Genomic DNA, 25,873 nt, shown 5'->3' on the forward strand with positions numbered 1-25,873 from the left:
CCTTATAAACTTGCATTCCAGGAACATCAAATTTGTCCAACACAGCCAAGACAGCAGATCAAATCATCTGCTCCTTCCCGACTTCCCCCAGGGCAGATCCTTTCTGCACAGTAAAGTAACAGTGCTTCTCTGTCCTTAGCATCAAACAGGGCTGGGAGGAGGTAGAGGCCGTGGCTTTAGTGGCAGGTGTTGTGGAAGGTGCTCTGGAAGACACCAAGAGCCCCCAGGCAGGCAAACCTGTGTGGAACTATAGGAGTCTCCCCCAAATGGCAGGCTGTTACACTTCCCACTGTGTAACCGAGACAAAAAAAGAAAGAATTACTCAAAGTACCATGAATGAGGCCTGGAGGGACTGCGGCCCATCAGGGGAGCAGCAGCCCTGATTCAAAATCAGCCTTTCTTTTTATTGACAAGACGAGGACGTTTCACAAGAAAAATCAGTTGCTTCAATCATCAAAAAAGGACATAAAAACAGGCAGTGTTACAGAAGTAAATTATGGCTAAGTATAGCTTTAAACAACTGAAACTAGTAACAGTGTAAAATTAACAATGTGACATTCCAGAATGCAATTTGTAAAAAGCTACGTTGATCCACCAAACAGCTTGTCCTTGGCAAACATTTTATTTTCCACATTCTTCCCTACAGCGATTTCCTTAGCATATTTAAACAGCATTCAAGCAGTTTTCTTAGCATATCTTAAGAACAATCAGTAGGTTAGTCAATAGTCCTTCGGAATCAAACCAGCGACCTAAAATAGTCAAAGTACACAATCCCATCCCTAAACAGTGATTAGAATTGATTAGATGGTTTTTGCCAAACTTATCTGTGGACTATTGTCCCCTACTCGAGGGCTATAGCCCCATGCATGCATTTACCTAAAAATCCTATTCTAAGATCAAAGAAGAATCAAGATTTCTAACCCCTCAACAGCAGGCAGTGGGCAGTTTTGGAGCCAGTGTTTTCCAACTGTGCTTCTCAGGGAGCTTTAATAGTCCATTTTGAAGCTTTGGGGACTGCTTTGGGTTGAATGTCTCCTCCAAAGCTCTTCTTGGAACTGAATCCCCAATATGGTATTTGAAAGGTGGAGCCTTTAAGAGGTGATTGGATTGTAAAGACTATGCCCTCGTGAATGGCAGTTTTGAATTTATTGTCTCTCAGCCTGAAATACACTCTTTTGTCCTGCTTTGTGATACTGAGCTGGATCCTGCAGACACCTCCTTTGCTAGCCAACTTGATGCTAGTCTTTGCCAACAGGGGGCGCTGGAAATACAATGTCAGGCCAGAGCTGGAGAAAGGAACTTTCTTCTTCCCAGTGCAGTTTTTTCTTTAGAAAAAAAAAAAAAAAAAAAGATGACCGGTAAGGGGATCTTAACCCTTGACTTGTGTTGTCAGCACCACGCTCTCCCAATTGAGCTAAGCGGCCATTCCTATATAGGGATCCGAATTACTCTACCCATTGCCTTGGTGTTATCAGCACCACACTCTCCCAAGTGAGCCACAGGCCGGCCCTCCCAGTGCAGTTTTCCACTGGGGCCAGTAGAGGGCAGAGGAGGGAGCCCAGGAGCGTCCACTGCCGCAGCCCTCCCTAGGCTTTCTCCTCCGCCCGCCCTTCTCAGGGGTCTGAGGCTCAGCCTTGAATTGAAAGCGGAGGCACTACTTTGAGTTTCTGTTTCGTCCTTTTTCACTCCTTCAGTCCCAAGGGCAGAAGTTGCTACGTTTGTAACTTTTAGAGACCTCCCTTACCCCTCTTAGTAGTGAACCATTTTTTACAACTTAGTTCTTCATATTAAAAATTCTGTTCAAATTACTGGTGTGATTTTTATCTCCTGATTGGAGCGAATGATACGATGGGGGAAAACATTCACAGCCACAAATTATAAATCGCCTCGGAGAAAACTCAAAACAGAAAGATGTAGAACCTACAATAAACAAACAAAACAACAACATTTTACTGAGTTATGTGAGTTACATAAATACATACTTACGGATGGGAATACTTATTGTAAAAATGTCATTTCTCCCCAGTATTATTAAGCTATATCGTCAATAAATATTTCAATCAAAATGTCAATGGTATAGGTTTTGGAATTGATAAAGTTGTTCTGAAATTAGTCAGGAAAAATGCAGTAGTCTAGTCAATAAAATTCCAAATTTGGGAATTTGACCTATCAAAACCTACTGTAAAGCTAATAAGATGTATTACTCTTTCAGAGGCAGAGAAGAAATCTAGGGTTATCAGAGGTAGGAGGGGGAGGGAGAGTGGGATAGGTTGAGATTGGACATGGGGCATAAAGAATAAGTACAATTTGTGACAATATACATACTAGTAATATTGATTTGATCAACATGTCAACAATGAACCCCCAAAATATGTATAATCAATTATGATTCAATAAAAATTTAAAAATAAAAGTAAAAATAAATTTTTATTTTTGATCACAGGTTTAAATGATAGTATTTGAATATAAATAGAATATTATAAAATATAATAATTTGTTAAATTTAATAATAAGGCATTATAAAATATGTTTAATAAAAATTATCACCTAAGTTTTATTAAACATTAGTTAAAAAATATTACTACATAAAGTATTATTAAATACAATTTATATATTAGTAAATACAAAAAAGCTAATGAGATGTAAAAATGAATGGAACATAACTGGAAATTGATAAACAAACTTAAGTCTATAATAGAATTTAGATATAAAATATGAAAGAGTCAAAAAAGGATGGAATGACAGTCGTGAAGTTGCCTAATCTGGCTTTCATTAGGGGGACAAATACATTTTATATATTTCTTTCATTTCACCGAAATAAATCTCAGAGTAATATTTAAATTTTAAAAATTGGAAGACACTTTCAGTATTTTTAAAAACGAAAACTTCAGTAATTTTTAGTATTTCATCTAAAAATACAGATGACAAGGTCACGGGTTTGAATCCCCATACCAGCCAGCTGCCAAAAAAAAAAAAAGTAAAAATACAGATGAATAGAATGTTAGGGTACAAAAAGCCTTTTAGCCTGACTCCAATGGAAGAAACCATATGAAGAAAGAATGAGAGCTTTAACTAATATTTAAAACTTCTATACTGGAATAAAAACCGACTTCCAAACACATGATTGGTATCAAAATTTAAACTACAATAAGAAAATATTTGTTTCATTTTAAAGGGTAAATCAATTTATTCAACAAATACTGAGTTCTTACTATGTATCAGGCTGTGCTAACATATCCTTAATATACAAAATTGAGTACATTGAGTATATCCCAATACAAAACCCAGGAAATAACAATAGGCAGTTCACAAAAGGATAAACAGAAATAGCCAATAATAATTTTTAAAAAGAAAGCATATGTGGCTTCACTAGAAATCAGAGAAATGCAATCTGTAACTATAATCATGGAATTCCCTCCACTAGGCTGTTGCATGGAGTGAGAGAGATATGTAAAACACTTAGCTTAGTGCCTAGCATATAAACATTAATATCTATTACTGTGGACAACAGCCAGACCCTGTAAATGTCCACATCTTTGGGAACAGAATAAGGTAAACATTTGATTCTCAAATGGAAGTGCAAAGTGTAACATTCTTTCTGGAGGACAGTTTAGAAATATGTATCCGAAGTTGATTTGCCAATTCCATTTCTAGTTTTTCCCACGGAAATGTTCAAGCAAATGAGCAAACGTGTATGTAGAAGCGTATCTGCAAACACAGAAAAATGGAAACAGTTTAAATTTCCTTACCGGCCAACCCCCTCCCCCCGCCCCCCCAAAATGTCCAAGGGCAGGGGACTTTAAATAAAATATGGAACTTCCATTCAATGGAATACTATGCAGCTTGCAAAACTGATAAATTTTATTTATACATGCTGATATGGAAAGATATCCCTGATATACTATTGAGTCAACGGAACATTACTTTTCTGTAAATGTAATTTCTAATTTCTATTAGAAATATATTATAGATGTAGAACCATAAGAACAAAAAAAAAATTTTTTTTTTGGCAGCTGGCCAGTACGGGGATCCAAACCCTTGACCTTGGTGTTACCAGCATAGACGAAGATATTAATAGTGCTTATTTCTGGATGGCCATATCAGGAATGTACTTTATCTTCATTCATTCAAAAAATATTTACTGAGCACCTACCACGCGTCAGGCGCAGTCCTAGGTACTGGGGGTAGGGCAGTAAAAACAGTGCCCTCATGGAATTAATTATCGTCGAGTAGTGGGAGACAAATATTCATAAATATATAATGTCAGGCAGTGATAAACGTTGTGGAGGGGGGGAAGCAGGGCAGAGGCTGTTTACATAAGGTCAGGGAAGGCCTTTATGAAAGGGTGACATCTGGGCAGAGGGTGAGGGAGTTAGCCTTGTGGATATGAGGAGAAACACCTTTGTTAATTTCCCAATCCTTTTCTTTTCTACACCAAGCATGCAATACGTGCATAATCAAAACAAAACAAAACGAAAACGCTCCTTCCATTTCAGAAAAAGATCTGGAACCTGAGATCTTCTCCAGGCCGCGGCGTGGAAAGGGTGTGAGAGTGTCCCAGTGTAGAAAAGGAAAGAACATGGACATGGCCCGCCTCTTCTGGACCCTGCGGGCCCCGGGGCCCCGCCGCTCCGCTCAGACGAAGCTGCAGGTGGGAGAGCGCAGGACTCCGCCCAGGTCAGCGTCCCCACCTGTCGCATTCTGCTGAGAGACCCAGGACGGAGAATCGCCGCAGGAGGTTCCGCGCCCCTCACTGGCTGCATTTCACAGGAAGCTCCACGCCCCTCTAGGAGCTTTAACTAAAGACTTGGGAGTAGCGGGACCCAAAAGGCGGGAAACGCGTCTCCCCGGCCCCACCTTCAGCTCCGGGCCCACGACCCACTCTTTGGAGCAGAAAGAGACATGGGCGGCATGAAGGGCCAGCCCAGCGCATGCCTTCAGGCGGAGTGGGCGCTCCACTAGGGGCTCGGCCAGGTGCCGTCTCCGCTGGTCAGACCAGCCTTGGCTTCTCCTTCCCACCGCTCAGGGACCACAGGTGCAGAGAAACACGAGTGAAAAACTCAGACAAAAGAACACTGAAGGAATCACGACGCAGACCCCGGCCCTTCACCCCGGGTCCATGGGCATGACGGTTTTGGCGTCGCTGCCTTCTGATTGGCCAGCCCTGGAAATTCTCCCCGTTCATTGGCCATCTGTCGGGGAGAAGGCAGGCCCAATGGTCGAACGGACTTCTGGGGGTGCAGCGCCAAAGACACCGCGGCGCATGCGCTGCGTACTTTCCCGGCGAGCCCCGCGCGGACTTCCGGCTTCAGGACCTGGTAGCGGAAGTGGGAACGCTTGGGCGGTCTTGGGAGGTGTGTGTCCCGGGGGCGGGGACCGGCGACGCGGGCAGCCGGGCTCAGAGGTCGGGCACGGGGCTCTGAGTGGCCGGGGCTGGCCCCCCGAGGCGGACCCCGACGGTGGCGCGCAGCGCTGGGACGTGCCGGGTCGCCCCCGCGTCCCCCGTGCACTCGGTCCTGTGCCGACCCCCCTGCGCTCCCGCCGCTCCCTCAGCTCCGTGCGGGCGAGGCTGCTGGGGACAGCGAGGCGCTCCGGCCGGGGCTCCGGCCGGGTCAGCGTCCCCGCCTGCCGCGTCCTGCCGAGCGACCCTGGTGAGTCCTGGCCCTTTCCGAGGTGACTCTTCCTCGGTCAGTGGTGGATGAGAATGGCGCGCCTACCTTTAAGGGGTCGTGTGAGGAGTAGAAGAATCAATAAAGTGCTTAGTGTGTAACAGAGAAGAATTGGAAACAACCCGAACGCATCCCTCGGGTATTGGCTAAGAAACGAGCACATCCGTACCGCGGAAGCTCCTAGTGCGCTAATAAAGAAACACTGCTAGGTGGAAACAGCAAATTACGAAATAGCACATGCAGTAAGATCTCATTTATGTAAAGACACATCAAGCACTTTTTTTTTTTTTTTCCACTTCTACGGATAACATTTTCAGTTAAAGTACAGGAGGAGATCTGGCACGATAATGGGAGGAGGGTGCAACTGCGAGAAAGGGTTTCTCTTTTATGTATTTCTGTATTGTCTAGATCCCTCAATCCCGCCCCCCCCCACCTTTTTTCTTTTTTCCACCTGGCCTGTACGGGGATCCGAACCCGTGACTTTGGTGTTACTAGGTCCACACCCTCCCAAGAGAGCTAACCGGGCAGCCCGTTCCTACACCTCTCCTTTTTTATTACCATGGTTTCTATTGCTTTTATCGTTGAAACAAAAAACCAATTAAAGAAAAATTTGAAATATGCCTTTAAAAACTATCGTTACATACATTCATATATACCTGTTGATAAATGGCTTTGGTTGGTGTCTGTGAGCCCTTCTCTGACACTCCTAGGCCAGATGTGTTTTGGAATTCAGAAGTTTTCAAATTTGGGAAAGCTAACATAGTGCACAAATGGCATATCAAATAACACTTCCAGCAACATCTGGGGCAACACTCAATAATCAAACACAGTTTTCTTACTGAAGTATCAGGCACATACAGAAAAGCACATCATAAATATAGCTGTATAAATTTTTACTAGCTGAACACATATGTTGATATTTCTGCTGTAAAACGTGTGAACATTTACATTAAGTGGCATAAGCAGAAATTATAAATATGCTCGTCTCAGTAGGTTAGGTGGTACTACCACCAAATGAGCGAGGTTTGGTTTTGCTGTTAAAATGAGTCATGAAAAACCTACTTTTGGGTTTCAGACTTGAGGATAAGGGGTTGTGGGCTTGTATTAGTATAAGAGACAGTCACGTGAGCAAAGCATTCAAGGAGAGCCTAGAAAAGGCTTCAGGGCCGTGAAAGGGAGGATACTGCAGCTCCTTATGTCCTTTCAGGCTGGTGTATGCTCATGTATTCCACACCCCGCCCCCAAAACCTGCTCCTTCGCTTTTTTCCCAGGGATGCGTGTCCAGATGCCGGCCTGGCTGCCACAGGGGATCCCGCTGGGAGACTGAAAGGGCAGGCTACAGGGCCTGGGTTGAGGCTGACCAGCCCTGAGCCTTAGGCCAGGGGAATGGCAGCCCCCCTGGACCCCCCAGAACAGGCCCCTGCAGAGGGAGAAGGGCTTCTGATAGTGAAGGTGGAAGACTCCTCCTGGGAGCAGGAATCTGCCCAGCAAGAGGATGGCAGGGATTCTGAGGCTTGCCGCCAGCGCTTCCGGCAGTTCTGCTATGGAGATGTGGGTGGGCCTCACGAGGCCTTCAGCCAACTCTGGGAGCTCTGCTGCCGCTGGCTGCGGCCTGAACTGCGCACCAAGGAGCAGATCCTGGAGCTGCTGGTGCTAGAGCAGTTCCTGACGGTGCTGCCTGGGGAGATCCAGGGCTGGGTGCGCGAGCAGCACCCGGGGAGTGGTGAGGAAGCTGTGGCCTTGGTGGAGGACCTGCAGAAGCAGCCAGTGAACGCCTGGCCACAGGTGAGGGGCCCCTCCCACGTCAGGGGGCACCAGGGTGGTACCTGGGCCGGAGACAAGTTTCAGAGGGTAGGGGAGACGCAGAGCCTGAGGGAGCATGCACACAGCACGACATAACGTGTTGCCTTTCTGAAAGGTACTGTCCAAAGTAAATGTAGTTTCTTTTTGGTGGCTTCAAGGGCAGAAGTAGGAACAAAGTGGGCATGTTCCAGAAAGGAGGTTTTAGCCCCACAGAGCTTCTGTAAATGTTTATTTGTGTCCTGTTCCAGGCTAGGCCCTGAGGATACAGTGATATGTATAAAGGCACCAGAGGGGGTGTGAGCAAGTGCAGCTGTCCAGGGGCAACTGCTTTCTTGTGCGGTGTTGGGTCCTTGACACTGGAAGCATCTGGAGAGGTGCTGATGAGTAGCTAGGGTGTGGGGTTCTGCTCTTGGCAGGAGGGTCTCCCCACTTTCCTGTGGTCAGTGGCTATGATTCTGGGCTTTGGGGGCTGGTTCTTGCCTCATGATTGATCAGGGAGTGTCCTTGGGCACACAGGACTGCCTGGTGTCACATTCTCTCTGGACTTTTCTGGGGCTCCACTGACTTCCTTCCCCACACCCCAGCATCCTGAGGGACGTGTGCTGTGTCTCCCTCCCAAGGATTAAACTCTGTCTCCTGGGTCTGGTCTCGGTGCTGATGAGCATGTTGTGGTTCCTGCACAGGCTGTGCCTGCAGAGGAGGTGGAACCTGAGGCTGCAGTCCAGAGATCCCAGGCCATGGTGGGAGCATGGAGCCAGCTGCCTGTACCCCAGGAGCAGCACAACCATGGTGGTGAGTAAGCCTCTGTCCTCATAGGCGGCAGAGTGGCCAGGCAGGGCCTGGCTCCTTCCTGGCATTCCCAAGGGTAGCAGGCAGGGTGTTTCTGTTCTATGGAGCCCCAGCATGCCTCTGCGAGTGCATGTACGTGTGCAGGGGGCTGCTGTGGGGTCTCAGGCCCAGGCCGGGGCTGGCCTCTCTGAGGCTCTGTTTTTTTCCTTTAGCCCAGCGTCCTGCTCTTCCTAAAGAGTGGAGTACCAGAGAGATGACAGATGCCTGCTTTGCCTCTGGGGTCCACGTGAGTTACCTGTCCCTTTGTCCTCGCCAAGGCCTTTGGCACTTCTGATACTGTAGAATGGGCCTTGCCCTCTCATCAGGGCCTCTTTCATCCACCGCAGGCTGTGTGGGAGGCTGTGAGCCATCCCTGAGCCAGGGCTTCTTGCTCATTCTAGGAACCTATGGCATTGGGAGACATTCCCTTCTACTTCTCCCGGGAAGAATGGGGCTCCCTGGACCCTGCTCAGAGGGATCTCTTCTGGGACATAAAGCGGGAGAACTCCCGGAACACCACCCGGGGTAAGTGGGCGTAGCCAGGACCTATGGGATCCCAGCAGCAGAGGGTGGGTCCAGGCAGGTCCCCCCCACGCCGCCAGCCTGCTGGAATCCTCAGTCTTCCTTCCCACCCATCCTTAGCCAGTTGCAAAGCGGGCTTTCCCAGGTCTCTCTGAGAGCCCTGCGTGATTCCTTTCTCACACTGATGTTCAGTTTTCTGTGCCTCTGCACGTGTGTATGTGACAAGTGAAAGGATGAGGCACAAACGCAAGGTAGCTCGCCAGAGAAGTTCCGATTTTATTTAGCAAGTACATCTGTTTTATAGGGTTAGGAGAGAGTTGATAGGTTTATAGGGGACACGGGGCGTTTGGGGATTGGATGGATTATGTTGCTAAGGGGCCAGGAGCAGGGAGCCTGTGCTGATTGGCATGCGATTTGCGCCAGCGGGAAGGTATTGTGGCGCCGGCAGGAAGGAAAAAGGCGGAAGAGAAGGGTAGCCAGCGCCATGATGGGGCACGGCTAAAAAAGGGTTCTCATACGACCTAATATTCCTCCCTTTTTGTTAGAATAGGGGTGATGTCCTTTTTCTCTCTGGCTACTTCCTGCTGGTAGGGGCCGTCGTTTGGGAAGGGGTTGGAGTGTCAGGGAGGAATATGGTCAGGAGACCCCATAATATGGTGGAATATAAAAGAACCTCCTGGGGGGTGAAATGGATGAAAGTTCCCTGCAGCCATAAGTCAATAATCTGTTGAGTCCACTCCTGATGTGTAAAAACCAGGTGTAGTAGCCAGGTGTCGGAGGAAAGGGCATCTAGGAAGGCAATCCATCGCGTCCTGTATGTTTCATCAGCAAGTGGTGAGGAGTTTCTGAGAAGAGGCGGAGGGTTCATCAGTAGCTAGGAGTTGGTAGTTTCTAAGTAAAAGCTCGTTAAAAGTCTGGTTAGAAATTTTGCCCACTTGGGTTTGTAAAAACTTGAGTATACAAGGTAAAAAAAGGCATATCAGAAGGATTACAGAGAGGGGGCCGAGGATGGGCCAAACCCAGGTTAGGAGAGGGTTGGACATTAGAGAGGAGAATGGGCTGGAGTTGGGTGGGGCACGCAGGCTGGTAGCTAATTCAGTGAGTTTAATGATGTTATTTTCTACCACACCCGATTCGTTAATATAATAACAACATTCTTCTCTTAGGAAGAGGCAGGTGCCACCTTTTTCCGCTGTGAGCAGATCAAGGGCTCTCCTGTTCTGGAGGGTCACTTGGGCCAAAGAAGTTATTTGTTTTTGTAGGGAGGTTAGAGATTCTGCCGTGGATGTGAGGGCCCTTTCCAACTTGGATTTAATATCTTCGACAGCCCACAGAGAGTGGCCCAGGGCTCCTCCCGAGAGGCTGGCACTGGCGACGGAAATGGTTAAAGACATACCAACCGAGATAGGGAGGAAAGCCACTCTTTTCTGTTGGTCTGGGGGATTAAGAAGGTGAAACATTTCTGAACTGGTGTATAGGGTGAGCTGGGGAACAACAGTTACGAGAAGGCAAGGAGAAGTTATGTTGGGGAGGAAAGTGGTGATAAGGGTTCCTTGCACCAAGAAAAGGTTCCAGGCGATGCATGAGTGGTATTTGTGAGGTTAAGACTGTATTGGCAAAAGGGGTCATTGAAAGATTTGGAAATAGTGGGGCCACAAAGGCATGTTCTAGGGAGGAGGGTGTGGTTGCCGTCCTCAGGCTCCCACAAAGGAACATTGGGTAGGGGTGAAGAGGGCAGTGGGGCCTGGGAAGGGTTTGGACGAAGGAGTGAGTCGGTGTTGTTGACTGGGACGGCGGCAAGTAGGGGGTGAGCCAAGGAGGCGCACGAAAAGCAATTCCTGGGGGAAATGGATGGAACAGTCTGGTTTAAAAAGGACAGGGTATCGGAGATGATCTGTAACCAAGTATATATAGGGGAGCCCGGGGCATGAAGGGAAGGGCCATTTTCTAAAGAGGATATGATGTTCTGTTCATGATGTTTTATGTCTGTAGAGACAAGAGATATAGAGTCGTGAAGAGGAACATACTCATGGGATATTTCAAAAGTTCCGCAGGGGTGTGAAGCATAGCCATTACAGTAAACAGAAGCAAGGACCCTGGTAGCCCATCGGCTCTCCCATGGGTCCTGGATGGTTAAAGAACACTGTTGTTTGCCATCACACTGACAAAATCTCCTACCAGTAGGCTGTCCCATATACCCTAACCCCTGGGACCCAGGCTCTGAAGTATCCAGCTAATCCTAAAAATGACAATATTTCAGCCTTTGTATGGGGAATGGGAAGGTCCATGAGAAGTTGTTTTCTGTTAAGCGTAATTGACTTTTTCCCTGGGGAAAGGAGAAAGCCGAGGTAGGTTACCATTGACTGGGAAATTTGGGCTTTATGTGGGGAGACCCGATATCCTTTATTAGCTCAGTGATTTAATAGGTGAGCGGTATCTGTTTGAGATTGCTCCCACGAGGGGCTGCACAAGAGAAGGCCATCTACATACTGAAGAAGCATGGAATCAGGTGGTTGGCATAAAAATCAGTGAGATCCTGGGCTAAAACCTGGCCAAAGATGTGAGGACTGTCCCAAAATCCCTGTGGGAGAACAGTCCAGGTAAACTGTCGGGAGTGTCGGGTGTGAGGATCAGTCCAAGTGAAAGCAAAAATATCTTGAGAGCTTAGCGCTAGAGGTATAGAGAAGAAAGCATCCTTTAAATCCAAAACTGAAAAATGGGTTGTGGTGGCTGGGATGTTAGAAAGGAGGGTATAGACATTGGGCACTAAGGGATGGATAGGGATGACTGAGGAGTTAATGAGGCGCAAATCCTGCACCAAGCGATAGGTCCCGTTAGGTTTTTTTACAGCTAGTATAGGGGTGTTGAAAGGCGAGTGAGTGGGCCGGAGATGGCCCTTTTTTTGTAAATCCTGAATAATGGGGCAAAGGCCAAGAAGGGCTGTGGTGGTCAGGGGATACTGGGCCTGGCATATAAACTTAGTGGGGTCCTTAAGCCTAATGTGTATTGGAGAACACTTTGAAGTGGAGGGGCTTGACGTGTCCCAGACAACTGTGTTGACAAGCTCAGTTAATGTTGGAAAAGGAGGCCGTGAGTCCAAGTCGTCGGCCAGGAGTGCTATAAAAAACTGTGTGGTAGGCGAGGCATGGGAGGTGATGCTGTTCATAACCCTGAGAAGGGAGAGAATATCTCTTCTCAGTAGAGGGATGAGACATTGGGGCATGACAAGGAAGGAGTGTGAGAAGGGTGTGGAAACATCTTGCATTGTGCATGTTAATAGGGGGGTTTTATGAGGGAAAATCTGTTTACCTCCTACCCCGACAATAGGAGAGGTGGAAGGTGTAGTTGGGCCCCAGAACTCCCTCAGGACCGAAAAAGTGGCTCTGGTGTCTAAGAGGAAGGAAATGGGGCTCCCATCCACCACAAGCCGCACCCTGGATTCTTGTGTCGTGATGGTCATGGTCGGGAACAGAGACCCAAGGCCCCATCAATCTTCTCCTGCTAGTCCCAACAGGTCGGGCTTAGATTGTGAGGTGATTGGCCCCTCTCCCCTTCGGGTGGCAGGGCAATCAGATCCCCAATGGCCCCTTTTGTGGCATTTGGGACAGGGAGTGGTTGGAGGCCGAGGAGAGGGGCAGGCTTTTGCCCAATGTCCCTCTTTTCTGCATTTAAAGCAGTTTCCAGGGTCGGCTTATGGGTTTGTGGGTGCCTGGGTTGCGGCTGTCCTTGGATTATTTGTGCAAGCATCTGAGAATTTGCCTGATCATCTCTCTGCTTGCGGCGTTCCTTTTCCTCCTCTCTATTATGAAAAACCTTAAAAGCCACCATTAAGAATTTCAGTCTGAGGATTAGCGGGCCCCTGCTTTAGCTTTTTTAATTTAGTCCTAATGTAGGGGTAGCTCTGGGCTAGGAAATAGGTCATTAAAACATGACAACCATCTGGGGTTTCTGGGTCTAGTTGGTATATTGTTGAAGGGCCTTGGTTAACCTGTCTAAAAATTCGGAAGGGGTTTCTTCCTTTTTTTGTATTACTTCCTGCACCTTTTGGAAATTTACAACTTTTCAAGCAGCCCGTTTGAGGCCGGCTACAAGGCAGGAAGCAAAAACATCACGGGAATTTATGCCAATAGGGGTGTTATAATCCCATTGGGGATCCTGTTCTGGAAATACATTGGGACCTGTAGGGTGGTTAGGATTAGTCCTGTGTGTTTCGTCTGCATGGGCTCAGGCCAATTCCCATACACGCCTTCGCTCCTCAGGAAGGAGAGTGTTAGGCCGGCCCGTGGCTCACTCGGTAGAGTGTGGTGCTGATAACACCAAGGCCACGGGTTCGGATCCTATATAGGGATGGCCGGTTTGCTCACTGGCTGAGCGTGGTGCTGACAACACCAAGCCAAGGGTTGAGATTCCCTTACCGGTCATCTTTTAAAAAAAAAAAAAAAAAAAAAGAAGGAGAGTGTTAGCTATCAACATGTATATGTCATGGTGTGTGAGACTGTAAGCCTTCAGGATCCACTGAAACTCCCTATCATAGGTGGTGGGGTCAGTGGTAAAGGAGCCCAGTTTCTTCTCTAATTGTGTGAGATCAGAGATGGAAAAAGGTACATGAACTCTGATTACCCCTTCTGGGCCAGCCACCTCTTGAAGCGGTGCAATAGTGGGAGGGACCAGAGGGAGCCCCTGTGATCTAGTCCGTGGAGGACTAAAAGTTTTTGCGGGAGGAGGGGAAATGGGGGGCAGCTGGCGAATTGGAGTGGAAGGGGAAGCTGAAATGGAAGATGGTGGAGAGGAAACTGAGGTGGAGGGGGAAGTGGGAGCAGAGGGAGGCGGGCGGTATGCGGGTAGTTCGTCCGCAGGATCGAAAGTAGGAGGGTCAAGAAGGGGTGGAGACTTACAGGCCAGGAGGACTTGGGAGGGAGAGAATGAAGAACAAAGATGGGGATTTTGTCTGAGGAGTCAAAAGGCCTCGACATAGGGATCTCCTTCCACTTTTTGAGGCGCTGGCAGTAGTTAAAAAGGTCGCGAAGGAGGTCTGGGTCTAGGAATCCCTCAAAAGGCCAATGGTTTTGGTTGTCCAGGGGGTACTGGGGCCAATCTTGAGTGCAAAATCTGATCAAGAGCTTTGGCTTAATATCTGGTGTAAGGGAGAGTACAGTAAGGTTTCTGAGTAAGCATTTGAGGGGCAAGGTTTCCGGAAGGGATGAGGAGGCTCCCATTGTGAAGTGGACAGAGAAAAGGAAATCAAGAGGAAGAGAAAAAGAGAAAATGAGGAAATGAATCCCCGGGCCGGAAGTGGGTCAGCAAAATGCAGGAGGCGTCCCCCGAGGAGTTTGTGAGCCACGGAGTTTCTGTAGGAACCAGATTAGGAGGAGAGTGAGGGTCGTCACCCACACTTCAAGCTCCCAGGAGGCACAGTGCCGGAGGCCACGAGGAACCTAGTACTAGGATTTTTGGAACCTGTTTTAGTGTCCAGAGAGAGAGAGAGAGAGAGAAGCAGAAAGGAGCCTCCACCCTGAACCCTCACGCTCAAAGGCTCCTGGAGAGAAGGGAGTGGATAGCCGGAGGGTCCGCCACGACCGTAAAGGTCTTAATGGGGTGTAACTTTACATTTCTTAAGGGCTTCGGAGCCTTGTTGGTCGATAACTGCTCTGCTGTAGCCCAGAAGAGGGTGGCAGCCCTATAAGGGAGACTTACCCAAGGGTGGAAGCGGTGGTGAGTTTGAAGAGCCAGTGCCCGAAAAGGTGGGCGTGGGCGAGCCGCCTTGGTTGAGACGGAGACGGGGCCCACAGTGGACAATCCCGCCTCCCGGGTTTCGGCACCAATGAAAGGATGAGGCACAAACAAACACAAGGCAGCTCGCCGGAGAAGTTCCGATTTTATTTAGCGAGTACATCTGTTTTATAGGGTTAGGAGAGAGTTGATAGATTTACAGGGGACATGGGCATCTGAGGATTGGATTGATTATGTTACTAAGGGTCCAGGAGCAGGGAGCCTGTGCTGATTGGCGCGCGATTCGTGCCGGCGGGAAGGTACTGTGGCGCCAGTGGGAAGGAAAAAGGCAGAAGAGAAGGGTAGCCAGCGCCATGATGGGGCGCGGCCGAAAAAGGGTTCTCATACAACCTAATAACAAGTGCCCAAGATGTGCAGCCCCACGCTGAGTGCTCTTAAGGGCCTTTTCTCATTTGATTCTCACAACTCTGTGAATAGAAGTGTTGTCCTTATTTTACAAGGGACCTGAGGCTCAGAGAGGTCAGTGGATACTGAAGAGACATAGCTGGGACTCTGGTGAGGCGTGGTTGTCCCTGCCCTTCTCAGCATTGGTGGGGCTCATCTCATTTAATCCGCACCACACAGTGGGATGGGCTCGGTTACCTCCCTGTGTATGTTCTTCAGTTTGGGGACCTAGAGCCTGTGTAATAAGGGAACCACAGTAGCCAGACCCACTTGGTTCCTCAGTTTCCCACAGTGAGAGTCTGGATAATTTATTTAAATTTCAGAGTTTGAATAGGCAGGGTTTAGAGAGTGGGACTCTGGGTCCCAGTTGGAAAGCAGGGCATAGATGGGTTAGGTAACTTGTCCCAGGTCATAATTAGTAGGCGCCTCTGCAGGCAGGATCAGCCTACCTGGACATCTGAGGCTTACTGGGAACTGCTTTTCTGCGGAATATTATCATCAGCTGCATTTTATAGATGGGGAAACTGAGGCTCAAGCTGTGTGAACCCAGGCCTGGCTGAACCGGAAAGCCAGAGAGCTGGTCCCTGAGCCGTGTTTCTTTCTTGCCTCAGCTCTGGTCCCAGAACCAAGTGGGACTGAAGAGGCCGCCTCCTCTCCCCTTGCAGGTTCAGCATTTGGAAGCCAAAACGAGAGGTCGCAGCTGGAGGAGGGGGCGACGGCATTACCAGGCCAGGTGTGTGGCGACGTGACTGTGTCCTGGAGCCCCGAGGAGGCTGAAGCCTGGGAGAGTGAGAACCGGCCGGGTGCGGCCCTGGGCCGGGTGGCCGGGGCGCGGCAGGGGCGGCCACCCACACGCCGGCGCCAGTTCCGGGACCTGGTGGCCGAGAAGCCACACAGCTGTGGCCAGTGCGGGAAGCGCTTTCGCTGGGGCTCGGACCTGGCACGCCACCAGCGCACACACACGGGCGAGAAGCCGCACAAGTGCCCCGAGTGCGACAAGAGCTTCCGCAGCTCCTCGGACCTGGTGCGCCACCAGGGCGTGCACACGGGCGAGAAGCCCTTCTCCTGCTCCGAGTGCGGCAAGAGCTTCAGCCGCAGCGCCTACCTGGCCGACCACCAGCGCATCCACACCGGTGAGAAGCCCTTCGGCTGCAGCGACTGCGGCAAGAGCTTCTCACTGCGCTCCTACCTGCTGGACCACCGGCGCGTGCACACCGGCGAGCGGCCCTTCGGCTGTGGCGAGTGTGACAAGAGCTTCAAGCAGCGTGCCCACCTCATCGCCCACCAGAGCCTGCACGCCAAGATGGCCCAGCCCGTGGGGTGAGCGGCCAGCTTGGACCCGAGGCCGTCCAGCCAGGTGCACGCTCCCTGTGAGGCCTGGCCGCCGTGCGACCTTGGGGACTCTCCACCCCTCCGCGTCGCACACTCAGAACGCCTGCACTGCGGACCTGCCCCCACTGAAGGGAACGGAGTTCCTTCCAGCCGCGTGTTTTCCCTTCTGCGCACGGGGTCGGTCTTCCCCTCCAGTTTCCTGGAGCCCAGCCCAGCAGTAGCACCGGCACAGCAGGGTGGCTGAGGACTCAGGCAGGGCCTAGGTTCCCTTTCCAGAAGCCCCCTCAGCCTCGCTCCCGTGGCTCTTTGTCACCTGCCTTCTGTGTGCGTCCGCCGGCCAGGCCCTTTTCCCTGCCAACCTGTGCCTTCCAGTGGGGTAGAGGACTGGCCTTGACACCCCCCAGGGGGCTGCTGGACTTGGGGAGGGACAGTGGCTTACACCTAGGAGAGTCTGGGTCCTGGGCGTGACCCCGGGGCTCCACCTCTCCCATTTGCAGGCCATGACCACTCTGTCCCGGCTATTGCTCTCAGCCCCTGAGAGCCACCCACCCGCCCATCTGGTGAGGGTGGTGGGGCTCCAGCTACAGGGGGCCCACCCCAGAGAGCAGGAATGGGGCGCTGGCTGCTGCCTGCTCCTCCAGAGGAGCGGCGTCATGTACTTAACACTAGCACTCCATCAGCACTTTGCTGCTGACACCTCAGCACTGTAGTCCGTGTTTTCCATCTGCATCGTTTGCAGATTTGTGTTGACAGGGACGGACCACAAGCCCTCTGAGGGGGCTCAGCCCTTGGGCCTCAAGAGGGTTTGAATAAACGTGGAAACCTGCCCCAGGCTGTTCTGTTCTTTACGTAGCTGCTGTGGGGGTGGGAACCTGGAACTCACATCTCTGTTCTTCAAGCCTGGGAGTCCTGGTGGCACATGGTGCTGTATGGCCACCTTGGCTTACAGGTTGGCTGGGCCCCAAAGGGCAGCCATGAGCCCCGGGACCCTCGTTCCCCCTGTGTCAGCTGGAGTCTGGTCCAGGGGCACCCTCCCTGCCCTAGTAGGAGAATGGGCAGCCACACGGGACGGGCCTTCACCAGGCTGCTCTCCATTGGCAGTGTGGAAGGAGGGGAGGGGCTTGGAGATGGCCAACTTGCTCGGTGGCTGGGGGTGCTACACGCGTGCTGCTCACCAGGTCTCCACCACTGGAGGCTGCCCCATGCTTGAGTCCCTGCTGGGGAGAGGGCTGCCGACTCAAAATGGGCCCTGCCCTTGTTCCTGCCCAGCTTCTTGACATTGCCTCTCCCCTGCCTGGCCCCAGGCTGGGGCCTACACAGAGTTGGGGGGGGTGTGGTCAGAGCCACCCGTCACCGAAGTATGACTCCTCTTTCCATTCTGCTGTCCCTTCCCTGTTCACCTGTGGTGGCCTCCAATGGCCCTGCCTGAGGGGAAGTGGGAGTGGGTAGAGACAAGAAGTTTCTGTCCCTTAGTAACTGGTCTGTCTGTGCCAGCCTCTGCCCCCAGGCCCTTCCTCAGCCAGCCCCCCATTTAACACACACCACTGTATGGTCACTGTGACAGTCCCCACTTCCCACATGAAGCAACCACTGATGCCAGGTGGCAATTTCCACCTCTGGGGGCTCTGTACAGCTGTGTGCATTTCGGGGAGGGGTGGCAAGGTGGAGGGAACAGTACAAGGACTTTTTTGGTGCTGGTGGCTGCTCCAAGGGGAGACACCTGGCTGTAACGAGATCAGATAGGAGCTTGGGCCAGGAGCTAAGAATAGGATTGGGCACAAGTTCCTGGCTCAGGTGGGGGTAGGTCAGTGCCAGCCAGGAAGTCACTGGCTGGAGCAAGAGGACAGGTTCAGGGGAGTGGGACCCAGGGTTGCAGGGGAGCAGGGCAGAGTCCGTTCAGCTCATAAACAGAGCTGATAGGAGGTGGCGCGTGGAGAGGGCAAGGGTTAGGACCCAGGGCACCAGGAGCCAGCGCCAGGGAGTGAGCTCGGTGCTCGGAGGAAGCCCTGTCTGGCCCCCATGGCCTTCCTGGTGGCTGGGACCCTGCGGGTGGCCGCGCAGGTGGCAGATGCTCAAGACAGCCTGGGGAGAAAGGTAGCAGGAGGCAGCACCCAGCCCAGCTGGCTCCTGACTCCCAGCAGCGTTCCAGCCCAGTTCTGGCCTTGTCTCCCCAGGGGAAGTACAGCCTACAGGGTCCAAGGGTGGCCCTGATACTCAGCAGCCCTGGGGTGCCCACTGCTATGGTCGCTGCCCTGGGAGGCGTTTTCCAAGCCCTAGGCTTTGAGAGCTGTGAGAGGAGGGAGTCCCCTGTCCAGGTGAGCCCACACCTGTCCCCTCCATGGCCCCCAGCCTAGCACCCACCCTCATCCCACCCCTACCCCACCTCCCACCCTTATCCCTACACAGAACAGCCCAACTCAGGCCAGGCCTTCGCTCTTGCCCCTAGGGCTTCCTTGAAGAGCTGACTCGGTTCCGGGAGCACCTGGATGCCCACGGGGGCCCTATGGGCTGTGCCCTAGTGGCCTTGGTGGCCCCCAGTGGACAGCTGAGGCAGCCGCAGCGGCTTGTCCAGGAGCTGAGCTGCTGTGGGGCTCTGCGGGGCTGCCCCAAAGTCTTTCTGCTGCTCTCGGCTGGCCACGGGGGTGAGTGGGTTGGCAGGGACCCCTGTTCTGGGTGGTGAGGCAGGGGCGGAGTGTGGGCAGAAGCCGGGTCCTTGCCTCAGGCCAGCACCGCTTCTCCATGCAGCTGCCCCAGAGCCTGGAGCCTTCCTCGCTGGCCTGGGAGAGCTCTGTGGCCGCTCTCATCACTGGTCCCTGCTGCAGCTGCTGACAGAGGTGGGGGCCCTAGCGGGGAGTCCCAGGGAGCTGGGCTCTCCTGAAGCCAGTGGCAGTCAGCAGTGCTCTTTCCCATGCTCCTGCAGCCACACTTGCACTTCTGGCCACCCCTTTTCCTTTGCGGGGCCATGGCTGCTAGACTGCGGGACTCTGGAAGCTGCGCTGGGAGTGGTTCTGGCCTGAAGGTCTCACTGGACAGTTGGGTGGCCCCTGGGTGGCTCTGGAGGTGCAGGGCATGGGCCCTAGCTCTGCTCCATGGCTCTCCCAGGCCTGGCGCCCTCCCCAGGCAGTGCTCACCTGGTGAGCATGCCCCGGCAGGCCCTGCCCTGCTGTAGGGAGTGTCTCCACCTCTGTGCACGCTGATCCCTGGGTTGGGGGTTAATGATATGGCCTCCATCTACTTGGGGACATGTCCATGACCTTGAGCCTGCACTAGAGCTCAGGTCTTGCTTACATCTATACTGCCCTCCCCATCCTCCCTCCGACCTGGCATGTGACCTCAAAGGACTGTAGTGGCCATGAGCCTGGGGGAGTCTTTCCCTGACCCAGGGTCCTGGCTGCCTGCTTGGGTTGCACCCCTCCTCCCCCTTGGAGCAGCCCCTGAGGTGTCCTCGGGCCCCACACTCCCCAGCTCTTCTGCAGGGTGGCTGAGGAGTCCACAGGGGGCACCCGCTGCCCAATCCTTCGGAGCTCTTTGAGGGGAGCGCTGTTCCTGGGGGGCGTGGAGCCCTGGGGACCTGAGGTGAGGGGGACAGTCCTGGAGTCCGATTATGTGGTCAGAGTTGCAAGTGGGATGGAGGCTCAGGGAGACCCAGGTTGGGGCGGCGGGGAGCTGGGAGTCCTCTCAGACTACTTCGAATGCCCCTGACCCTCTCTGCAGCCAGAACCCAGCCTCAGTGCTCATTATGACATGTCTGGGGCCAGGGCTGCCCTCCTCTTGGCTGTGACCCAAGATCGGCCTGGGGCCCAGTACGACCTGGAGATGCTGGGGGGCCTGTGTCAGGCCCTGGGCTTTGAGACCATCCTGAGGACAGACCCTACAGCCCAGGTGGGTAAACCCAGAACTTCTGGTGGTGCTCTGAAGGGAGGGCACCCCCTCCGTTCCTGAGAGTCCCCAGGGTCTTAGGACTCTCTCCTGGGCCTCTCGTGGATCATGGGCAGGAAGCACACCCACAAGTCTAGCCTCCATCCTTCCTGCTGCAGGCAGTGGCCAGTTACTTCCCTGCCTTTGTTCTCCTCCCATGCTGGCTGCCTCTCTGCTCCCAGCTCAAAGCTTTACCTGCAAGGGTCTCAATTTCCTTCCTGGACATCCATCAGCCCGCAGCTGGACCTCCATGTCACCACCAGTGAGGCTATGCCAGGCCTTGCAGTGGGGGTTAGAGAAGGGCTTCCCCCTTGGGCCTGAGACTGGCAGGAGGTCAATTGGGCAGGGGTCTGGAGAAGACTTCTCAGCCCTGTGGAGGGCAGCCAGGGGCTGGGAGGAGGTGGCCTTGGTCCAGGCTTCAACCTTGTCCCTACCCTAGGCTTTCCAGGAGGAGCTGGCTCAGTTCCGGGAGCAGCTGGACACCCGCAGGGGCCCTGTGAGCTGTGCCCTTGTGGCTCTGATGGCCCATGGGGGGCCACAGGGGCAGCTGCTGGGTGCTGATGGCCAAGAGGCACAGCCAGAGGCACTGATGAGGGAGCTGAGCCGCTGCCAGGCGTTGCGGGGCTGCCCCAAGATCTTCCTGCTTCAGGCCTGCCGTGGGGGTGAGCGGGGCCGCCTGGCCTCCAGCCTGCCCCTCCTGCCCTCGCTTTCCTTGGCCACCCTCAGCCTCCCTGGACTCACTGCCTACCTCCTCCAAGAAGCCCAAGCGCCTGCCCTTTCCTGCTCCCTCTCCCATCCTCCGCTAGAGGTCAAGTCCACAAACTCAAGCCCTTAACCCTTGGCACTTGTCATTTGGCCTGCCCCAGAGTTCAGGGGGTGGGGTGGGGGGCTCTTGCCTTGACCCCACTGTTTGCACGGGGACTGGACCCTGGAGGCACCCCCAGGTATCCACCGAGTGAAGGTATCTGCCTCTCCCCTCCTTCCCCAGGGAACAGGGACACCGGCGTGGGGCTCACAGCTCTACCCTGGTACTGGTGCTGGCTGCAGGCACCTGCAACCATCCCTTCCCATGCAGACATCCTCCAGATCTATGCTGATGCCTCAGGTGGGTGCTGCTCTCCTTTCAGAGCCCGGGCTTGGGCAGGGCTAGTGCTAGGAACTGTCCAGAGATCATTTCAAGGGCTGGACGTCTGCCGCCACTTCTGTCCTCTCTTTGCCAAGACAATGGGCAGGCAAAGTCTTCCTAAACTGCAAGAGCCTTTGGGAAGCAAGGGCTTCTTCCCTGTTTGAGCCTCCCAACAAGCCTGGAGTCAGCAAGGTGAAATAGCTTTTCTGAGGTCACACAGCCGGTAAGTGGCAGGGATGACCTTTGAACTCCCTTGTCTTGCCTGTCCTGTACTCTTTCCACGGCCCTGTGCTGCCCTTGAGCCAGAGATGCAGAGACTGTGGAGGTGGGGGAGTCCCAGGATACTGGTAAATGGAATTGACTCCTCCTGCAGGCAGCTCCTCTGGGAGCCCCACTCCAGGGAGCTCTGATCAAGCAGACATCCTGTCCGTCTATGCAGCCACCGAGGGTAAGACCAGCCATCAAGAAGCCCGTGGTTGCACAGGGTCCAGCTCCCTGGTCTAGGATCTGGAGTGGTCTTAGGGGCAGCCAGGGCTTAGAGTTGGGGCACAGAGGCACCAGCCCCATTGCCGTTAAGCCATCTTCCTTCCATGGTTTATATTTACGATAGTAATGATGTGAGCACATATTAAGTGCTGTGTTTCTCCAGGCCGTAGATTCCACAAGGGCAGGATAGATATTTGCCATAGTGCCCTTCCCAATGCCTGGCACATGTTAGGTCCACAGTAAATATTCAATATTGAATCTACTCCTATATTCACTCTGCAAATATTGAGCAGCAACTTGTTCCAGATGCAAGAAGTCCCTGATCGCTGCCCTGTTCTCTTGCCTGACCCCCGGCTCCTGTCTGCTTCCTGCCCCCAACTTCCATCAAAGATGTGACGCTCTGGCTCTGGTTCCCTGACCTAGGCTGTGTGGCCTATCGGGATGAAAAGGGCTCAGACTTTATTCAGACGCTGGTGGAGGTCCTCAGAGCCGACCCCAGGCAAGACCTCCTGGAGCTGCTGACTGAGGTGCGTTGGGGTGGGGTTGGGTGACAAAGGGAGAGGGGCTGCATTTGTCCTTCTCCCCAGCCCTGGTTCGCTGACCAGCTCCCATTAACCCCGCCAATGAAGGAGGGATCCCCTGCCTCACTAGTGCCAGGTGCCCTTGCGCATGACATTTGACACTGGACAGATGATATGGTCAGAAGTTATTAGTCACGCATACTAACTAAAGTTCCGGGGAGAAGGACACTGCACACCATGCAGGGGGGCCATATGGGGGTCGCACTTGGGAGCAGAGTGAACCAGCAGCGCCAATGGGAAGCAGGGTGTGCAGTGACAAGATGGTGAGATGCCCCCCCCCCCCGGTGCCCACAGGAGGATGTGCTTGGTTTGTTTGAATAATCTCGCAGGCTGGCAGGGAACTGAAGCTGTTAGGTTGAGGACCGGGTGGCCTACAGCTAGTCTGGGGGTAGGGGCACTATGGGGGTGGGGAGCCTTTCTCACTGGGTGGGGGACATAGCTGGTGAGAGTAGGGGAACCCGTGTTAGGCCTTCGGGGCCCTCCTGTGAGGCTCAAAGACGTCAAGGCCCCACATGAAATTTCAGGCCTTGCAATACCCCAGGCCAGGGCCGCCGGTGGGTGCCAGGCCGAGCCCCACGGGGCCTGGCGTCCTGGGCACAGGCTGAGCGAGCGTGGTCCTCCCAGGTCAACAGGCGGGTGTGTGAGCTGGACGTGCTGGGCCCTGACTGCGACCAGCTCCGCAAGTCCTGCCTGGAGATCCGCAGCTCGCTCAGGCGCCGGCTCTGCCTGCGGGCCTGAAGCGCCGGTGGCCGCCCGGGGGTGCTGAGATGCGGGCGGCCGCTCCCAGTGCCTCCGCCGACCCCATGCACTGCGGGTTCCTCGCCTGGAGGCGGGGCAGGCAGTGCGGGGCTGGCGCTTAGCTGGCGTGTAATAAACGTGTGTGGACGGTCGCTGCGCTGGGAACAGTGCCTGCTCTCAGGGACGCGTGAAGTAAGTGGGATAACGTATGTGAAGCAGCTGGCTCTTCACAAGGTCACAGTTGTGCCCCTGGGAGCCAGAGGCGCAGCCTCCAGGACTAAGCAACCCACCGTGGGCTGGCGGGGCTGGGTGTGCTGGGAGCGCCCCAGGGAGAAGCAGCCCTGGGAAGGGGCCGCCCGGAGCCACGTGCCTCTCCCAGCCGCTTCGCGGTGCACGCGCATTCCCACCGGGCCCCGCGCCGGGGGCCACGCAAGTGCGGGAGAGGCGGCCTCTCCTTCCAGTCGTCAGAGTCGAGTCGGGCGCCGGGAGACTCTGGAACAGACCATCGCAGGTTCACCGGGAAGCAACGGGCAAGCGCCGTGGCAGGGGCGCAGCGAGCAGCCTGCTCCAGGGCAGCAAGGCGGCACGTGGGGGAAGAAGTTTGATAGGGGCGCCCGCCAGGGGGCCAAGGCGCAGGCGCAGCCCGCGGCGCCCATTCGGCTCCGCCCCGCGTCGCGGCCCCTCCCGGGGCCCCGCCCACGTGCCCGTCCGAGGGGCGGGATCCTCTCACTGAGCACGCACAACGCACACCGCGCAGGCTCTGCAGAGGCTTTATGGGAAAAGCTTGAGACATTTCTGCGGCAGGGCCGCGTGGCCTAATGGATAAGGCGTCTGATTCCGGATCAGAAGATTGAGGGTTCGAGTCCCTTCGTGGTCGCTGCAGATCTTTTCTATAAAAACTTCGTTTTAAAATTTTGTCTTCTCTGGGGGCTGCACCCTACGCAGGCCTAGGGCACTCGGGCTGCGCCATCCATTCGCCCCGCAGTGCCTAGAGACCGCTCCGATGCCGCCCCGCGCCGTGCAATTGCGCAGCTCGGCACCCAGCGCCACTACTGCCGCTGAGGCAACTCGAGGGCAGTGCAGGATCGACGCTGGCCGGACATGGACCGACTGCGCAACCTGAGGCCGGGCCCGCGAGCCCAGGATCGCATAGGCAACTGGTCACACTAAAGTTCAGGTGATGAAAACCGTGACAGACAGGGGGTTGGGATTACGTGGGATGGGGTGGGGAGTCTCCCCAAGGGGGTCAAAAGACGTGCATTTTAAAATTTAATAGATGATTGCGATGAGAAATTTTGAAAATAGTGATAGTTGCACAATATTGTGAATGTAATTAATGCCACTCAGTTGTACACTTGAAAATAGTTAAAATGGCAAGTTTTGTTTACGTACAGTCGTCCCTCGGTCTCTGTGGGGGATTGGTTCCTCGACCCCCGCGGATAGTAAACTCCTTGTATGCTCAAGTCCCTGATATAAAATGATGTAGTATTTTTATATAACCTACACGCATCCTCCTGTATACTTTAAATCATGTCTAGATTACTTATAATACCTAATGCAATGTATCTGCTATGTAAATAGCTGTTATAAAAGAACAAAAATTAAAAAATAAATAAATAAAAAGTAAATAGTTGTTATAGTGTATAGCTGAGGGAATAATGACGAGAAGAAAAGTCTGTACATGTTTAGTACAGACGCAACCATCCATTTTTCCCCCGGAATATTTTCGATTTGTGGTTGGTGGAATGTACGGATGCGGAACCCACGGATACGGAGGGCCGACTGTATATATATCCAGTTTTGTAAAATAAAATCTAATAGATTATTTAAAATTTTTGCAATGAGAGTGTACCCTTAACTCTAGGGTAAATGTATATCTAACATTTTTAATGGAAAGAGTATATCCAGGATTGATATTTTACCGGGAGAAAAAGGTCTCTGCCTGCTGAATCCGAGTTCTCACCAAGGAATTCCGGTGAGGGGAATAATCAGGGCGCAGAGTGGAGAATCCTCGATTAGGGCAGAGGCTGCAGAGCGTTGCAGCTGGAGGCGTGCACTCCAACAACAGGGGAGGACGAGGGACGAGGACCACTGCAGAGCACGCGATGTGCACCCCTTTCCCATATACGCAGTCCACTCACGCCTCTCGCTGTAGTTAGCCCAGCATCCAGGATTCTGTAAAGGAATCATGTAGGAATTGAACCCTGGACTTGTCACATCGTGAGCGATAATCGTTACCTCTAGGCCAACCAGACAGGCCAGGACGACAGTCTCTTTCTTTCAGCTCCATCTGCACCTGTGCGGTCTCCTCGCGGTCCTAAGGATGCTCAGGAACGGGTGAGATGTGACACGTCGAGGGGTCAGCAAGGCCAGGATGGAAGCCGAAGCTATGGGGGGAGGGGCGGTAACCACGGCGAGGTGACTGAGAAACTGGTTTAAGACGAGCGCGGGACCTCGCTCGCCCGCCCCGGTGGCCTAATGGATAAGGCATTGGCCTCCTAAGCCAGGGACTGTGGGTTCGAGTCCCACCCGGGGTACAGGAAGTGGAATTTTAAGCTCTTTGCAGAGAGGGAGGGGAAGGTAGGATGTATCCATGCAATGCCCCCTGCTCGACGTGTACGGATGAGTCCCTATTAGAAATCCAGTACTCATCTTCAGACAAAGGTGCATGTTTTTAGTTTTCAGCAGAGTGGGTG

General features: G+C 53.1%; 2 protein-coding genes and 2 non-coding genes across 7 annotated transcripts; all 4 read left to right on the forward strand.

The window, feature by feature from the left end:
- The first annotated feature begins 5,341 nt into the window (after nt 1-5,341).
- Nucleotides 5,342-17,148, forward strand: ZNF213 (zinc finger protein 213). Of its 2 annotated transcripts, none has more exons than XM_063098916.1 (6): nt 5,342-5,651; nt 6,941-7,454; nt 8,156-8,264; nt 8,474-8,547; nt 8,702-8,825; nt 15,608-17,148. In XM_063098916.1, exons 2-6 carry the CDS (start codon nt 7,056-7,058, stop codon nt 16,318-16,320), a joined length of 1,419 nt encoding a protein of 472 aa, XP_062954986.1. In that variant the 5' UTR covers nt 5,342-5,651; nt 6,941-7,055; the 3' UTR covers nt 16,321-17,148. The 2 variants fall into 2 exon arrangements, with proteins under 2 accessions (XP_062954986.1, XP_062954988.1); XM_063098918.1 differs by having other exon boundaries at nt 15,662-17,148.
- A 1,011-nt stretch (nt 17,149-18,159) lies between these two features.
- LOC134379768 (uncharacterized) lies at nt 18,160-23,947 on the forward strand. 3 transcript variants are annotated; one of them, XM_063098913.1, is made up of 11 exons: nt 18,160-18,422; nt 18,503-18,643; nt 18,775-18,970; nt 19,074-19,162; nt 19,794-19,904; nt 20,043-20,210; nt 20,686-20,908; nt 21,235-21,351; nt 21,746-21,820; nt 22,249-22,385; nt 23,064-23,947. In XM_063098913.1, the coding sequence occupies exons 1-11, from the start codon at nt 18,348-18,350 to the stop codon at nt 23,175-23,177; spliced, it is 1,446 nt and encodes a 481-aa protein (XP_062954983.1). In that variant the 5' UTR covers nt 18,160-18,347; the 3' UTR covers nt 23,178-23,947. The 3 variants fall into 3 exon arrangements, with proteins under 3 accessions (XP_062954983.1, XP_062954984.1, XP_062954985.1); XM_063098914.1 differs by having other exon boundaries at nt 22,282-22,385; XM_063098915.1 differs by lacking the exons at nt 22,249-22,385; nt 23,064-23,947 and adding an exon at nt 22,165-22,234.
- Nucleotides 23,948-23,981: 34 nt separating this feature from the next.
- Nucleotides 23,982-24,054, forward strand: TRNAR-CCG (transfer RNA arginine (anticodon CCG)). Its single transcript has one exon. It is a non-coding gene; the product is annotated as a tRNA-Arg (tRNA).
- A 1,587-nt stretch (nt 24,055-25,641) lies between these two features.
- Nucleotides 25,642-25,714, forward strand: TRNAR-CCU (transfer RNA arginine (anticodon CCU)). Its single transcript has one exon. It is a non-coding gene; the product is annotated as a tRNA-Arg (tRNA).
- Nucleotides 25,715-25,873: the final 159 nt, after the last annotated feature.

This window comes from Cynocephalus volans, chromosome 6 (genome assembly GCF_027409185.1).
Source record: "Cynocephalus volans isolate mCynVol1 chromosome 6, mCynVol1.pri, whole genome shotgun sequence".
In the NCBI taxonomy this organism is placed as follows: Eukaryota; Metazoa; Chordata; class Mammalia; order Dermoptera; family Cynocephalidae; genus Cynocephalus; species Cynocephalus volans.

Coding starts and splice junctions, on each gene's coding strand:
- ZNF213 (XM_063098916.1), top strand. CDS start 7,056: ATGGCAGCCCCCCTGGACCCCCCAGAACAGGCCCCTGCAGAGGGAGAA. Junction 8,548..8,701: donor GCTTTGCCTCTGGGGTCCAC/GTGAGTTACCTG, acceptor TGCTCATTCTAG/GAACCTATGGCATTGGGAGA. Junction 8,826..15,607: donor CTCCCGGAACACCACCCGGG/GTAAGTGGGCGT, acceptor TTCTTGCCTCAG/CTCTGGTCCCAGAACCAAGT.
- LOC134379768 (XM_063098913.1), top strand. CDS start 18,348: ATGGCCTTCCTGGTGGCTGGGACCCTGCGGGTGGCCGCGCAGGTGGCA. Junction 18,644..18,774: donor GGAGGGAGTCCCCTGTCCAG/GTGAGCCCACAC, acceptor TCTTGCCCCTAG/GGCTTCCTTGAAGAGCTGAC. Junction 19,163..19,793: donor TGCTGCAGCTGCTGACAGAG/GTGGGGGCCCTA, acceptor CACACTCCCCAG/CTCTTCTGCAGGGTGGCTGA.